The sequence below is a fragment of the Ambystoma mexicanum genome, chromosome 6q (genome assembly GCF_040938575.1).
Source record: "Ambystoma mexicanum isolate Mex_15411 chromosome 6q, UKY_AmexF1_1, whole genome shotgun sequence".
Taxonomy (NCBI): Eukaryota; Metazoa; Chordata; class Amphibia; order Caudata; family Ambystomatidae; genus Ambystoma; species Ambystoma mexicanum.
Genome location: NC_090937.1, coordinates 314,797,069 through 314,814,714, shown reverse-complemented (window position 1 = coordinate 314,814,714; position 17,646 = coordinate 314,797,069). Strand labels below are relative to the sequence as shown.

Sequence of the window (17,646 nt, the reverse complement as noted above, 5' to 3'; positions counted from 1 at the left end):
ACAGGGGTGCGGCTTGCAGGAGGACTATGGCTAGTGACCGATGCGTTCGTTGTAGGGTTTAATGGGTGACTCCCCTTCATGCCTTATGACTTACCCCCAAAGAGCAGTGCCAGAGGACACCTTTTACTTTCTTCACCCCTGTTAGGACAAAGCGAACCGTCTCCACCGAGGGCCGCCTGAGCCTTGGGGGGCGCGCCTGGCATTGCCTTCTAAGGAGACAGGTGACCAAATAAAAGGCATTGCTGCTAAACATCTTTAGAAGCTCCGCATACTCGTGCTTTGGAACCCGTCACGGAGAATTCGCGTTTTATCTGGGGTTGTTTAGGGGCGGTAAAGAAGAGGTTTGGTTGGTTTTATTATTCAGTGCTGGAAACGGGAATCATTTTCTGGGGTATCCCCCAAGTGCCAGCGGTGGGGGGCTGGAGGTCGGAGGAGAGCCGGAGTGTTGTTGTGATATTACTGAACCTCGCGTTGGAGCTCGGCTGCTACTGTTGATATGGTACTTGTTCGTTTTCGGCCTGCGCTTTACGAGCCAGCGGAGAGCACGAGGGACTCTGCGCGCGCCGCTCGGCGTTTCGCCAGCATCGCACCTCCACGCCACGCAGCGTAAGCAATACTAACTGCACGACCATAGTGGACTGGAAGTCATATAAGAAACATCGTGACAGGACCAACACTCTTCTTATGATACTAGTATCTGGAATCCAGTATACACCAACATGTTGCGTGTGTTTATTGTTCAATGTTTAGTTTAGGACGGATTTGTAGCTGGACACTTGACTTGCGAGTTGGGAGTCTATCCCCGACATAGAGCATCATGGGAATCGTAGTTCATCTGCTTGCTGGCAGCGGGAGGGGCGGGGCGCGGGGGGTGGGAAGAGGGGGAACCCCTCCTTCAGACTGCAGCTCTCGGCGTGCGTAGTGGCAAGTGCTGCTCCGGGCTCAGAGCCACCTGCACTGAAGCCTGGGCTGGCAGCAGCAGTCAGCGGGAGTTTAGCGCAGCCAAGCGACCGAGCGCTGCCAGCAGCAACCTGGCAGAAGCGGGACCGGGCAAGTTTGGCGCCTCAGTCCCACTGGTTTGGCCGTCAGTGAGAGCAGCGGCAGGTGAACTCGCGCCGAAGAGCTGAGCGTCGGCGGGGCCGGCGTATATTGCCTTTACCACCTCCGCCTCAAGTGACCGGGGAGTCCGGGAAGAGGGTTGCTGCCTCGTGAGGCACTATGCCCGGCTAATGGATTTTATTTTGCTGCCTGCCAGTCATGGGAACCCCAGGAATGAGCGAGAGAGGCAGAGGTAACTGCACACGGCGCTCCCGGGCTGTAACTTGGTTGGATGATAACACGTGCTAGAAGCGGGAATGAGAAGTGGCCCCGGAAGCCACGTATATTGTTTCTACTGTATTTGGATGGGGTCGAGCAACAGAGAGGAGTTTCCAGTCCGAGGGGGGATGTGTCACTGCCCTTCTGCCCGTGGCGTGTAGTCTCTGAGCCTGGACACCGCGGGGACCGTCGGCTGCTCCCACCGCCCCACTCGCCCACGCTGCTCTCCGGCCAGTGATGTTGACTCTGAGCCGCTGGTGGCTGACGGTGAGCAGGATCTGCCTGCTAATCCCCTGCGCCCTGGTGCTCGCCAGGGTCCCTGGCTCGTCCTCCCACCCCCAGCCCTGCCAGATCCTCAAGCGAATCGGACACACGGTGCGCATCGGCGCTGTGCAGCTGCAGCCCTGGAGGACCAGGGGAGTCCCGGTGCAGCAGCAGCGCTTCGAAGCCTGGCCCAACAATGACCTCCTTCCGCAGAGGAGCGACCCGGGGCCGGAGCCGGTGGGAATGGGGCAGAAGTGGCCCGAGCCTCCGGGAGACTCCCCGCAGGAGGAGCTGTCCAGCGGCGGCAACAAGGAGCTGCCCAGGCACTGGATTGGGACCACCCTGGGAAAACATTGGACTTTGGGCCCCGGGCCGCTAGGGGCCAACGAGGGCGAGGAGGACCTACTCTTCCCCCGGGATTCCCTGCTCTTTGCGGTGGATAATTTGAACCGGATGACCTCGCTTTTACCCTACAACCTCTCTCTGGAGGTGGTGATGGCCATCGAGGCGGGCTTGGGGGACCTGCCCGTGTTCCCCTTCTCCTCCTCCAGCTCCTCTTGGAGCAGTGACCCGGTGTCCTTCCTGCAGAGTGTTTGCCACACAGTGGTGGTGCAGGGGGTCACCGCCATCCTGGCGTTCCCGCAGAGCAGGGGCGAGATCCTGGAGCTGGAGTTTCTCTCCTCAACTTTGCAGATTCCGGTGGTCAGCCTCGTGAGGAACGAGTTCCCTCGCCTGAGTGAGGTAAGGGGGGGGGGCACCTACTGTTGCCAACACGCGCTCATCTGTTATCCTTATTACCTGGCTCTGTTATCACCGTGACGCGTGCTGTTCTGTAACGAGTGCGCTTTACTGGGTACAATGCTCACCTTTACTGAAATCCGAAAGTATGCGCAGGTGGGAAGACGCTGCTAATTGCACTGGGTAATTATTAATGTCGCTACCAGGCAGATGCATGCACGCCAGGCGCCACGTGTGAGTGCAGGGCTGATGTGCTTTCATCATAGACGGGCTTGGAAGCCAGGTAGAGAGTTTAAGATGGGCGGAGCATAAGAAAGAAAGAGAATCGCAACATGTTGGCCAATACATCACATCACCTTTCGTGAAAGACTGACTTGGCATGCATGCAAGGCTCTATGTTCGCACATCGCGGAAAACACGTTTTTGACACAGTGGCTTATTCTGGATACCCTCTGTTTCTAAGCACTGTAAACTTAGGTGCTATAATTAAAACAATTTGTCTCAGAGGATGGAAGAGCGGAGTGTACCCATTTATACGCAGTTCTGCGGAGGAGAGGTATGGCTAAAGCGTCTGAATGCAACATACTTTGCCCCAAGGCACCTCCACAAAAGGAACAGCTCCCGTCCCGGCTCCCTGGAGCCATACCTGCCCAATGGAAGAGCCGCGGTGGCGGGGAGTCGGCGCTGTAGCAACTCGCTGGTCGCTGTCCGGGGTCCTGAACACGGGCACTATCGTCTCCAGGTGCCGTGGCAGCCGGCGGACGCCCAGTGCCCCAGCGACCCGCCAGCCCCACACTCCCCATGCCCCGGCGCAGAAGCGCCTCCGATCGCTCACCCTCACCGAGCAGTCACACACTTTGCAATGTTTGCCTGTTCACTGGCAGCTGCCGTTCACCTTGTATTTCGGGTATCCTTGAATCGCGCTTTTCGCATGAGTCCCGAGGGCCCCAAATCTGCCTGGCAATCATACTTCGGAACGCTCCTGAAGCTGAAGAGGGCCAGCCCAGCTTGCGAGTTGAGGCAGAGGAGACGCGTGCACTCCCTCCCGCACTCAGCGGACAAGCTTATAGCGTTGAATGCCTGCGATCCCACGGTCGTGCCATGCGCCTGTTGTTAGATTGCAGTTGCCGACATAAGAGAAACACACCCCAGGGTGGATGTGGAGGGTGTCATGAATTAAAAGGAGCACACAATTCGGTACGAATGCATTGCAATGAGGGGACAGGAAAAAGCGAATAGGATTTTCCCCTGTAGATGGGCATTATAAGGTGAGCGGGAAACGCTCGCCAGGCAGTGGCAACGGTGTGTGGATACACGTGTTTGCTTGACATGAGGATTCCTTAGACCTGTGCCCAGCACACTGCGTTAGGTAGGGCAATCCCACCACACGGAACCACACGCACATTCGCATTATTCATAACTAGCCTTGTCGCGTGACAGTCAGGTGACTGCATGCAAATCCCGTTTTAATGACATGGAAATATATACAACGAGTTCTCCCTAATAGAGCCGCGTTCTCCATTTAAAACGCTATGTCGTCATCAATCTCAAGACAAGCCCGCTCCGAGGGCTGCCAGTGACACGCGGGCACACGAACGTGGAATGAGCCTGCGTGCAGGAGCACGTGTCCTCGTGGGTGTGAGGCACGAGGCAGGCTGCAATTCCCTCATGCGACGACAAGAGCCTCCTCGAAGATAGCGCTCACTGCAACGTGAAGGAGACCTCATGGCAGAAGTGTTTCTCACGGGGAAGCACTGCCATCAAGCAGACGAGGGGCGCTAGAAACCCGACAGATTCAGGGTTATGCGCAGTGCTTTAAGTGGGGTACGCAATTGAGGCGGGGCCCTCATTTGCGGGCGTGGCTTGCATGACAGGCGCTGTCTTAGACTTGATGGGCGTGGCCTGAAGAAGAATATTTACAAATCGTCTGGCTTACCTAAGTGCACATCCCAAGACGGTCTGCTTGGTACACACGCACCGTGTCCCCACCCGTTTCGTTGATTGAGCCATTGTCTACATGAGGTAATTGTGGAGTGTGCAGGCATCAGTGGTTATATGTGGCTTGCTTATATCTTTGCATTCTTATTCTCCTAGCTCATTATTTTGGCATCTTAAGTACAGCACTATAATTAACAGAATAGAAATACAGGTTCTCAGACATGCAACAAGAATTAGTTACTCACACAGCGCTTTCACCAAAGTGCTGTACTTTGAGCATTTTTACATGCAAGTATTATTACTCAGCCAGTTGGTACTTATTGATTGACCTCTGAAGGCTGAAATGGCGAGTTAGACTTTCCAGGATTTGAACCAGTGGTCTGGATATCACACACAGACCTCAGAAGCAAGCATTGAACTTGCTGAGCTATCATACCAGCTCCCAAAAGCTGTACTGTTTGCAGAATTTGGTAACGAGTACAATTGCATGATGGTACGCGCAGACGTTTATTAACCCAAGAGCTCTATGGTCCGTGTCCAGTCTGAATAGAGACCTCTGCACTGTTTTGTGACTTTATTCCAGTGGTCGAAGTGGGCAGATGCGGGTGGGAGCGGCGCTCCACTACTTAAAAAAAAAAAAAACACGTTTTACTGTTCCTATATATTTATTTTAAATAGAAACCGTTCCTGAATGGGTTACTTTAAAAAGAACAGTGTAGGACGAAGTTTAAACTTGCACTTCAGTGCGCTGCACTGCACATTCCCGAAAACAGCAGGTGTGTTTGTTTAGGGGTTTGGAATGCGCGTGGTAGGGGGCATGGCGAGGGGGTTTGGGAGAGCGGGGAGGGGGCGGGGCAGGCCAGCAGGGAACATACCACTTCTTTTTGTACACCTCTGCCACTGCTGTGTTCTGTCGTGTGCAGTTCTGCTTTTCAGTATAGAGGCGGTGCTGCAAGGGGCAGCATTCAAGGGAACAATGCAGGACTGGGAGTACCATTCACACGCGACATGGCTCCACTGTTTTGTAAACTCTAATCTGGGTTGAATTATCAGGATAGCATCACCTGGTGGTTAGAATTTTTTGAAACGCACACGCTGTGCCAACAAAATGTGGAGTTCTTTCCCAATAAAGTGGAAATGTTTTGTCAAGCAGGCATCATGTTGGGCATTGTTAGAAAGTGTCAGGCATTCACAACTTTTAATTCACAAACGAAACAATCAACTGGGCTCTATAGAAGGAATTTGTCTTACCATGGCCCATCCTCCCCAAAAGCTACATTTTTCTTGGCTCTGACCTGTCTAGGGCTCTTGTGCCTTAGCCCCGAGAGTGATGGCCCTGTAGAAAATTGCAACAGTCGTATTAGCCGGCAATGAAAAGATATCACCCTTTCCCCCCTTGGCAAATACTCACATTTCAAATGAACTAATCCCGGACACTCTCATGAAAAGAGTTTCCCAAAAAATTACATATTTTTTGTAACTGTATGAATACGAGATCACGGTGTCCTAATAACTTAACTTTAATTTTAATGAAATCATTTTGTGTCAATGTTAAAGTGCGCTAGTGGCAAGCAAACAGGGACACACAACAACTACCCTTGGTGTCCTGGAACACGAGGGGCCACAACCACCCCTTTAATAAGGGAGAAGTGTTATGGGAGGACTTTGAGGTCATCTGGCTACAGGAGACGTGGCTCTATCATTAGCCATCCCTGGATGGGTATCCTGTATTCCTAAACCCTGCTGTTTCGGGACCACAGGGTAGACCACAATCAGGCCTTTTAATGGCTGTGCGTAATGGCAGGGGTTGGGAATTTTGAGCTCGTCAGAATCCTAGACCCTAGATACAACAGGTAGAACTACAATGGGTCAAAAAGAACGTAGAAACTGCGATACAGTAAATGGAATATCTAGTGATAATGAACCTATACTGGAACCCCGTGGCAATGGGTAATGGAGAAAATATTTCCACAGTGTCGGACTTGGTTGATGAAATAAGAGGTGGGGTTGGAAGAAGAACAGTGATCCTCTATGGGGATCTAAACTCCTCCTGTTTTAGAAAGAATGGGGACGTCTTGAGAGTTGCCTTAAAAACACTGAACATGTCAGAAGGAGAGGGCTTTCCTGGAATCTGGCAATGTACTCAAGGGATCTCCATTTATGGAATGGCCAAATCACTGAGGATATCCTCAAGAATTTCACATGGTCGAGGGGCAAGGAGGTTGCCACATTAGATTACATATATGTTTCCCGTAATATGCTGGCAGAAATGAAGTCATTGGTGGTGAGGAAAGGCGACATTAGTGACCACAGGATGCTCACCCTACTTAGGCAGGACTTACCTGAGAAGCCTGCAGTTAGACTTGATGTGAACCTGGTGAGCCTTAATGGAAGTCGTAGATTAAACATAACTAAGATAAACATGAGTACCTCTTCTCGTACTTCATGTGACAGTCAGCTGGGATACCATGCAGAGTGGCCTCGGATGTGGTCGATTAGACAACATTCTTGCGACCCTTCGACAAAGCCAAAATTCCATCTGGAAGTAGAAGGCCAATCCATCACCACAGTTATGATAGTGCTCTGGTCAAGAGGGGAGTTGCGATGAGCCCGTAAGTGAGCTCTTAAAGATAGAGGGGATCAGACCGCCCAGCTCAAAAAACTACTTAAGTACTTAAAGGAGGAGGAATATAAGGCCTGGGTCACCTGGCCCAGGGCTAAATTACTACAACAGAATGCTGAACATATGTTGAGAGTGGTCTGTGGGAACAACACCCGAGAGCTCTGGTGCCTTCTCAAGGACGAAAACTCTCTTCAGTCAGTATTGCAGACTAACAGTGCCTCAGAGGCTGAATGGATGGCACACATCAATAGTATATGCAAGGGAATCGACAGCCAAGTAGTCGTGGCTGACAGTCCAGTTGCTGAGAGTTGGTCTCCTTCCTCTGACATTGAAGATATCAGGCTTCAAATTACCAGGGCTAGTTCCTCAAGGGTCCCAGGCACCGACATACTCACAAATGCCATACTCAAAGAAGATCCCAAAGTCTGGTCTCTTAATAAGCACTCTCTATAAACACATAGAAGAGGGGAAGCAGATCCCATAATATTGGAAGACAGCGACAATCATTCCAATATTCAAGAGGGGCATTTGGGACAATCCTAAAAACAATCACCCTACTGCCCTGTTGAATGTTATTGGGAAGATCTATGGATCGCTGCTGCTCTCCGACTTGACTGAGTGGGCTCATGGGGAAATAACTGCAACAGGTTTCAATCAGGTTTCGTTAAAGGCCTGGAGACTGTCCTCAACATTGCTATACTGTCTATTCTAAAAAAGGTGTGCTTTGTAAGGTAGGGGAAAGTATTAAATCATCTTTATGGCTCAAGCTGGAGCTTTTGATAGCGTTAATAGATCTAAACTATGGGGAAAACTGACCAGTTGGAACTGCCTAATAGACATGAAGGAACAACTACAATAGCAACATACAAGGACATCAATAACAGTTAGACTGAATAAGGAAGGCCTGTCAACAGAGCAAACACACGCATCCAGAGGGATGAAGCAAGGTTGTCGCCTCACCCCAGCGCTGTTCAACCTTTTAGTTTATGATGTTGTGGGTTGCCTTTTAAAGGCAAAAAGGTTTCCTCCAACTGTTGAAGGTGTAAAGCTTGGTTACTTACTGTAGGCGGACAAACTAATACTGATTGACCAGATAGCAATTGGTCTGCAATGTCCACTTTCTTGTTTAGAAGAATATGTAAGAAAAAATAACTTGCAGATCAATGACGCGAAGACTAAAATTCTGGTATGGAGAAGCCATATAGGGAAAAAAACAGGGACACTCGTGGTGGTTGGGCACCTCTAGAATTGAACAGGTGTCAGTGTTTAAGTTTCTGGGCGTTTTAATCAACACAAGCCTCACCGAAGCAACTATGGTTAAATCAATAGAGAGAAGAGCAAACATGAAGGCCAACCAAGCGAAATGTATTAGCAGAAAATATTGTTGATTTTCTTATGATTCCAATTGTGGAGTTCTATAAACTTAAAGTGTCCCCCTCACTGGTCTAGGGGGCAGATGCCACATTCCTTTTCCCAGACGGGGTGTGGGCAAAGCTGGAAGGGTGATTCTGGAAAAGAGTGCCCTGCCTCCCCAAATCAGTGCCTATCCAGATATTAGTTTCTCTGAAGGCTAGGGTCGATTGGGTACGTTTGCCATTCTTTAGGGAAAGTATCCTGCAAGTTACTCCTCTATTTATAGTTTTAAAACAAGAAATAGATGATGACAAAGTTTGTGCACTACAGCAATGGATCAAAAGGTGTAGGGTTTTGTTGGACACAGTTGGCTCCTCGGAAGATGATCTAAAAGACAACTACGACAAAGTAAAAATAAAAGTCTGGAGAACAGACTGGATATTAACTTCCGCAGAAGCCAACGCTTTCAAATTATTTTATCACCTGAGACACGAAGTGAGGGCATTTGGGTCCCTGCCAAAATATGTATCTAAATTTCAGATTGCAATTCATGAGGATTCGATTGAATCTAATGCCCACGGCAGAGCTACTGTCATTGAGAAGGAAGCAGAGACCTATCGTGGTTACTTGTGATCACTGTAAAAAGCAGGGGGCGGGGGATAACTTAAAGGGCTTACTGCTTTTCTCTCAGGAGTGGACGACACTGAGAACAATCCACTTTAAGTCTTTTGTGGAAGCACACAACACTTTATCGGTAGAAGATTAGTGGTTGCTTTTAATTAGTCGGGGAAAATACTTCTTTGGCATTGGCAGCAGTTTTGTTTCTAGAGGTTATTATTAAATCAAAGATGAAATAATGATGAAGAAGGGCTACGTGCTGTATTTTAGAATTTCAAACTTGTGTTAATGATGAAAACGCAATGCGATGATTAATTTTGTTAAATGATGACTGGATGAAATTGCAAAATGCTTTGTAATAAATCAAACACAAAGAGTTTGCAGTGCAGCCCTTGTAATTGAAAAAAACCAACAAGAAAAACAAGGCCTAATTTGCATCGCGACACGTGGCTATAATTGTAAAATGCCCCATTCCAGCTTGAGCGGTTTGTGGAGTTTCCTTTGAGTTTTATCCAGTAACTGAAACCTACCTCATATATACTTGTCTGGAATAATTTATCCTGGAGTCTCATGAATTTGAGAATTGCTGTAAGTATGGTCAGGTCATGTTCTGGTTCCCCACAGAATATATGCTGGTGTTAGTGGAAACGGTGCATAGAGAAGGGGTGCTGGTGCAGCTGTACACATGGGGCAAGGGTCTGGGCGAGTTTTTAGCCTTGCCCTCAATATCACAGTTTACATCATGCGAGGCGGGTGGCGAGCGCCAGCCTTACAATTTTAAAACATAACTTTCTATTTTGTTAGTCTCTCTAGCAACTTTACAAATTTCATACTGGGCCCCTCTGTCGTGTTCACTTATTTCATGTATGTATCTCTGGCGTAACTATTGTGAACAGTGCTTTAAGTGAGTTGAGAAATTGAGGGGGGGGGGTGCTGTAACGAGGGAGTGTGGCCTAAATAATGGGCGTGACCTGAAGTGTTTGCAGCATGGGACACTTTAAAAAATAATGGTGTTTCTTTTTTATTGCCCAGGGCTGGGGATTCAAACCCGAGCGCTACTAGTGACAAACCAGTGCTGTATTGCAGTGTGCTATTCCATTAAATAGATCACTTGACACATGAAGCCCATTACGGGCTATGTGTGTCAAGCAGTCTATTGAATGAAACAAAAGAAATCCAGCAGCTCTGAAATAGCACGGTGTGATGTTTGTCAGCAGCAGGCTCGGGTTTGAATCCCAAGCACAGGACAGTAAAATAAAAGTCGCTAACCTTGTTGCCGTGTTCCGGGTGAGACCCGAGGGAGCCCTGGCAGTGTTCTGGCTCGATCAAACTTTCAGGAGACTGCCTAGCCCTTATCCACTTAAGCCCCGGTTGTGCATCTCCCTCTGTAACTGCCCCTCTCTCCTTTCACCATTTTCCCACTCTTACACTTCTCACAAGCATTCGCTCTCTAATCACCGAGCGAGCATGTCTGTCTCAGCGAGAGTGGACAGACAGTGAGTGCCCTGATGCACACTTCCCTCATCATGAACTCAGAGCTTGCTTTATGAACCGCAGATTCGTCTACTGGTCTCCTCGGTCACCTCGCCATCTGATGACACTAAGTCAGGAGAGCACACTGTTTTTTTTTTACTGGGCCGCATGTGGCTTATTAGCCTTCAATGGTGCGCTAGAGTATCAATGGAAGGCCAGAGGATTTACCCCCTGGGAAGGTTTTAAAAAATGAAGAATATTTTTTGAGGTTTACTTATTGGCTTTATTACTGAAGTTTTCAATGTTAGAACATGTATTAAGTTTAACTTAAAAAAATTCCATTGCATACGGTAGGTTCGAGAATTATACTTTTGGCCTATGATTAATCTATATATATATATATATATAAAAGTGTGTGTTTTGGCGAAGTGTTGGAATATGGGAGGTGAAGGCATATGAGAGGCAAATAGAGCTGAGAGGTGACCTGAGAGGCAAAGGTGATGTCAGGTAGCATTCCAGCGGTTGCGTATGGGAGGCAAAAGCGTTTGGGAAGCGAGGCATATGGGAGGCGAATGGACCTGAGAGGCGAAGGTCAAGGCAGGTAGCATTCATTCCAGAAGTTTGCGCATTGTTACTATTTAGTACCCGGCGAGCGGGGTGTGGTGGCCTCCAGTAATCCTGTCACCCTAAGCCTCCTAGGGGCTGGCGTCCGCAATCTCCCCTCACCGGGGAATCAGGTAAGTCTTCCCCTCATTCCCCCAATCCACAGTTTTCCCTCCCCACCCTCCCACACCCACTTAACATCTTTTGTGTCCATTTTAAGAGCGGACGTGCTGGGAACACTTCTGTCCCCAGCTCGTCTGATCCGGATCTGCGACAGCCCGTCATGGAAAGGAAGAATGGACTTCACGTAGCCCTTTCTCTCCTTTCCATTTTTTTCCTATTTTTGAAATGGCTGACATGGAAAGGGATAAAGGACTATGTATAGTCCCTTCTCTGTTTCCATGGTGGCCATTTTGTATGTTTTCTTTTTTCACTTATTTTCAATGGCCGCTATGGAAAGGGAGAACAGATTTCGTTTTTCCTTCCCCAGCGGCCATTATTTTGACATTCCTTTTTTCTGTTCCGAAACGCCGGAGCATTTCGCAACAGAAAAAAATGCCTTTAGTAACCCAGTCTAACGGGCCACGGTACAAATGGCAATAAGCACCTAGCCTGCGGGCCAATTCTGCATAATGCATTAATGCCCTCGGGGCCTTTTGTTAAGGTCCTCACTATGCTAGGGACTGTAACTATGGGCCCCAGGGGCATTACCTTATGCGGTAATGGGCCGCAGGCTCAGGGTTTATTTTCTAAATAAAGAGGTGTGACAGGCATTTCTGTTACTCTCTTATGACTAGTGCTAGCTGACCCACGTAATTGAAGCAACAACGTTGACTGGGAAGGGGAAAGGAGAATATGTATTCATCCCCCGTATACCACTTATTTTGACAGACATGCCATCCATTTTCAAGCACCTACAGTTCCCGGTCAGGCAGGCATTCAGTATCACGATCAAAAAAGGCACAGGGCTAGTCTCTCACGTACACTGGTATCATCTTGGAATCTCCATATTTCTCCCAGGGGCAGTTTAGGTCATGTGATCTAGGGTGGGTTCCCCGAATCGGTTGTATATCTTTGCTCCAACTTGAAAAACAAAAAATATTGTTTATATACAAGCCATACAATGAACATGTACTTTGGTGACATTAAACTTTAGGTCCATAGCTGTTGGCACCATCAGCAGCATGTCACCCATCATGTTGCCATGGAATCTCCATGTTGCTCTCACATACAGTTATATATTTCAGGATGAGCTTTTAAGAAGAACAAAACAATGTGTTGGGTAGTCTTTATAAGAAAACTTGCTTAAAATAATAAATAATCAACAATGTACTGAATTTTTCTTTTCACCTTTCTTATGGAGCCTTCAAAAAGCGTAAAGCTACCTTAAGGTATTTCCAACAAATAGTACCTATGAGAAAATGAAATCCTGGGCAAAAGCCTCATATGTAAGCTAGTGCAATATAGATGTTAACTGCATGACACCCAACACTCAAGTTTAACACTGACAAGTAGCTATCCCCGAGTTTCAGTATATGCTTCTGCAATGTCCAAGGTTACAAGTATGGCTGTAGAGCCAATCTGGACCAATTAAGTTACAGGTAAAGGTGAGATGTCAGAGAATCTAGGCTCACAAATCAATTTCGGGTGATAGCTTTTTTTGCAAAACAAGAGGCTCAGCATCTTATTTATACTGGGGCAGACAGCTCTAATTTGACCCACCCTCCCGACCACCCACCTTTATAGGTCACTAGTCGCAGGACGATTGGAAACTTAATAGCAGTCTGGAAACCATCACTAGGCCTTCCTATATAAATATCTTGCCTCCCACAATCACACAGCATTTAGGTTTAGTCCTTCTTTGATATTAACTTCTAGTTACTGCACTGGACAAGCCTTCTGTATAATCATCCCTCTGAGGGGCATACACATCCATCCCATTCTGTCATCATTTGCGCTTTCAGAGTTAACCTTTCTCCATACCAGACCTAACCAGTTTATACAGTCATGTTGTTCTAAAATACATTGACTTCAGTTTATGCAAGACAACACTTTTCTAGTCCTGCCTTATTTATTTATTTTTACATTTGTAAAACACACTAATCCCTTAGGCATCAAGGTGCTGATACCTTATTTACATGTTTCAGAGTCTAACGGGAACCCACCATTGCCTCCTGCCAAACTCCTAATGACATTGTCAGATGATAAAGTAGGCGAAATGGAAAAATAAAAGAGATATGATTGCATATAACCAAGTGAAGAGTGGTGTTGTAAGGACACTTATACATTCCAAGAGTTGAGGGGTAGATTATCTCACAGTAATCTCCCTACCAAGCATACAGATAGATACCTGTGTCCGAAAGCCTTCCTCAGACAAAAACTGTGTTGTGGTCCACTGGATATAGGAGAAGCTGGTCCCCATTTACAGGATGGCTTAGTTGGAAACGTGGGCAAGGTTGAGGAGAAAACCAGAGCTTTTAATAGACTGGTTTCCCAAGATCACAAGGTTGCACTGCATTGTATCACTCTGCCTACCAGTGGTAATTTCCGCAAATGTCTTCCAATGAAATAAAGGTTCGAAAATACAGGTTGTCCAAGATCAAAAATCTGCATTGTTAGGGATTTCTCCACCTTTCAGTTCAAATTCTCTTCCTCAATGTTTCTTTTTAATTTTTTAAAGGTGCTTTAAATACATACTTTGCACCATAACAGATGGATTCACTGTAATAGCTACATTTATCCTGATATTCAGATCACTGTATATTGCTTTCCTTATCATGCTCAGACCCAAAAAGCCCAGAATATTCTGTTTGGCCTGAATTTCACTGACAAATTGAATTCTCAAACAGCCAGGGCCCTTTATTTTCTTTTCCTCCCAAAAGAAGACTTATTCTCAGACCATGTTTGACCAAGATCACAAGGATTCACTGTAATTAATCCTGACACTTCCTAATGACGACCCATGTCCTCCCTCTGGTTGAAAGACAGTTGCAAGGATATGTTTTTGGAACCTCATCACACAACTCCAATCTAATGAATCCCTGCTCCTCACAGTGCTGATTGTTTTTCTTTCCTCCCTGTGGCATAACCAATCTCAGAATATACTATCTGCTGAAAATTCCAATTCTTCACTGCATTGGATCTTTTGATTTCCTATTGTTGAATGATTTCTGTTTTTCTTTGTGGTCCAAACACGAGAGCGTCAAATACATTGTTTGCCCAAGATCACAAAAATGTGCTGTAAAAATGGCATTTTGAAACCTCCATACTATTGTTCTTTTGTCTAAGTCAACGATTGCCATTAGTTGTGTATATTTTGGGATGTTTATTGAACAGAGATTACAATAGATTGCAGTTTCATTTAACCAATTCCATGTTAGATGTGTGAGTAAAAGAATCACAATTGCAACATCAACACTTTCTCATGGTACTATTGTCTGTGTTCAGTTTCAGAGAAATTGTATTAATTAGTATAGTACCAATTCAAGTTAAGATATTGCTGGTATATGTGGGATAATTTGACAACCACTTGCCATTCATTTCTTCTATCAAATTCGAAGATGGAAGACTCCATGCAACAGTCACTATTAAAAACCAAGGCATACATTCTATGATACTAGGGGCCTAATTTACAAAAAAGGCACCCAGCCTGTGCTAAGTGTGCACGGACATTGCACAGACGAAATTAATAGCACTGTGAGACCATTCATGGAATTAAAGGCACTCAGAATCCTGCAGCAAAAAGAAACACGAGTAGTACCCGGATTGCCCACAACATACCCCCATGGCAAACAGAACATATCACTGTTGAACAACCTTTGCACCAAACATATGGGAAAAGTAATCAATGATTATTTATCAGCAATCACCATTACTTCCACTCTTCTCTTGCAACCGAAAAGTCCTCGTTCCAGTACACCACTAATCTGTGACCCAACTCCTTAACTTAAGGCAGCACCTACAAGTCCGCCCTTGTCCCATTATCCCCACTGATCTGTGCCCCAACCCCCTAACTGAAAGCAGCCCCCACAAGTCCACCTTCATCCCCGAATCCCATAGACCTGTGCCCCAACCCCCTAAGTAAAGGCAGCACCCACAAGTCTATCCTTGTACCAGTAGCCCCACTGATCTCTGCCCAACTCTATAACTAAAGGCTCCACCCACACGTCTGCCCTGGTCCCAGTACAATGTGGAGCACTTACCTACCTCAACTCCTCTGGCCTGTGTATACCACGAAGAACACCTGCGAGGCATCCTCTTCCAACATGATCACTTGGAAGCAGTACCTTTCGAATACAGGACAGTCACCTTCATTGCTCTCCATTGGATCACTCTCAGCCGCACAAAAACAGCCAGTCATACTGTTACAGCAACAACACTTTGCTCCCTTGATGTTCAGGTGACATAGTCCACATGTGATGTGATGTGTGTAGCCCAGTGATCCAGAGAGAGGCCAAATCCCTTCTCACCATCCCAATGCCAAAAAAGCCATATGTGTGTACAAAGTGTGAGAACATCCACAATCACTATCAAGTGCCAAAGGGACACACAAACATCAGTGGCACTAGGAAGTAACACAACGTACAAGAAAGTGAACCTTGAGGAGTGAATGGGCAGAGGTGAATGAGTTGTCACCAGATAGCTAAAATGTCTCTACTGGGTGAAACATCTTGCAAGGCGCATGAAGAAATTAGTAATAATCCCCAATAAGAAACACAAAACAACATCATAAAACATTTCACTCCACCAAATGCATCTCCACATTGACACCATTAGACACACAATCAAAAACAAACTCAACCAACACTGACATCAAACATGGAGTGCCCCTGCACAAGGCATGGCATCAGACCAGCATCCCTTGCTAATCCCAGCCTTGTGATGGACCCTCTGCTTCATGTGAAACTCATGTCCACATGCCCAAGTCAGATGAATGCCACCATGCCTACCTCAAATAACCCACCACATTACTCAACACACATGAACACATTCATAAATGAAGTGCCACGTCAACCACAGCACACATGTACCACACACCCACACATGTCATGTACATCAATGACCAACATACCAGCACTGCAAAGCATGGAAGTAGGAAAGCTGCAGATGTGGATAACACAGATGTGAAAAGCGCGATTTTCAATATGTGTCAGTTCCTCACATCTACAATAGTCCACATATTTTGGTGAGCATATGCAAGTGGATCTAGGTCACCTGGCCTAAGCTCCGCCCCTACCCACCTGTCAATCATCTTAAACTGTTGGTCCCTTCCTGTTCTCCCACCCTTTTTTCGTACTTAAGAAGCCCTTCAGCCCCTTTTCTTTGCAGTTGGTGAGCAGTAGCAAGTGGATCTAGGTCACCTGGCAGAAGCCCCGCCAACCTGTCACTCACTTTAAACTGTTGGCGTCTTCCTTTTTTTCGCACCATTTTTCCCTACTTAAGCAGCCCTCCAACATCTTTGCTTTGCAGTTGGTGAGAAGATGCAAGTGGATCTAGGACACCTGGCCTAAGCTCCACCAACCTTCTTAGCCCTGCCTCTTCCTTTCTACTATTAACTCTTAGATCAAGGGCGTTTTTCACCTGGGCACCCAAAGTGAAGGGCAGACAGAGAAAAGGGCAATGACTGTTTGGAAAGGTTCCGACCGGCAGTACCCAGGGTCAGAAACCGAGCGTAGACAACAGGTTATCATGTGCCAACATGTGTTTTCTCCCTCTGTCCTCACAGTCCATCCCCGCCACCAACAGGCGACGCCAATGACATCTCCCCTGTTCTAAGGCATGGACTCCACAATGCAGCAACATCACCCACATCAGACTCAAGCCCATCAATACCCCCTCACTGTCTACAACACAGAAGTTGATACTCGCCAACGTCTGCTCAGCTATCCCCCATGGAGCAGACATCACCAACCTCATCACTGGACATGACCATGACGCAATCTTCAACACTCAGACCTGGCTGACACCCGCCTCCTCCCACATCCTAGATGTCTTTGTCCCGATGGCGACAGCATCCAACACAGAGACCGTCGAACAAGATAGGCGGAGGCCTTGCAGTCATACACATGACTTTGTGGCCCTGCACCAGACTTGACGTTGACATCATCGGCTCCTTCAAAGTCCAGTCCTGACACTTCCTGCTCTCCCCAATTGACACAGTCACCGTCCATCTCATCTACAGATCACCCAAACCCAACACCGCCTTCCTCAGAGACTTCAACAACCTGGCCAGCACCATGTCCCTCACGCAATTCAAATACATCTTCCTATGTGACTTCAACACCCCAGGCAACAAGGCCACCAAACCAACGAAGGAAGCTTCCCTCAACCTTCTCAACACCCTCAGCCTCACACAGCAAATGAAAAACACAACACACGAGAAAGATAATATCCTTGGCATAATCACTGCACTGTCTTCCCTCCACTACAGCTCTCCTCTCCTGCTTGACTGGTCTGACCACCTAGCCATGCCTTTCAACATCCTGCACAACACTCCTGTCAAGCCCTCCCAGCAGAAACCCAGCAGACAAATCTTCAGGTTCTTCAAGAACTTCCCAGTGGAAGCCCTCACAGAAGACCTCATGAACCTACACCTTACATGGACCAAACACACCCAATCAAACTCTGAATCTCTACTGGAAGCACTGAACGCCATCCTCTCATTCCCTGTCAACCAACACGCAGCACTGAAACAATGCACGTTCAAACCAAAACCATCA

General features: G+C 47.2%; 1 protein-coding gene across 1 annotated transcript in view; it reads left to right on the top strand.

Moving 5' to 3' along the window:
• The first annotated feature begins 912 nt into the window (after positions 1-912).
• GRIN3A (glutamate ionotropic receptor NMDA type subunit 3A) overlaps positions 913-17,646 on the top strand; it is a 1,167,194-nt gene continuing 1,150,460 nt past the window's right edge. The window contains exon 1 of the mRNA XM_069630814.1: positions 913-2,322. Within this exon, the coding sequence (XP_069486915.1) occupies positions 1,555-2,322 (768 nt within the window). The 5' untranslated portion in view covers positions 913-1,554. The remainder of the gene's footprint in view (positions 2,323-17,646) is intronic.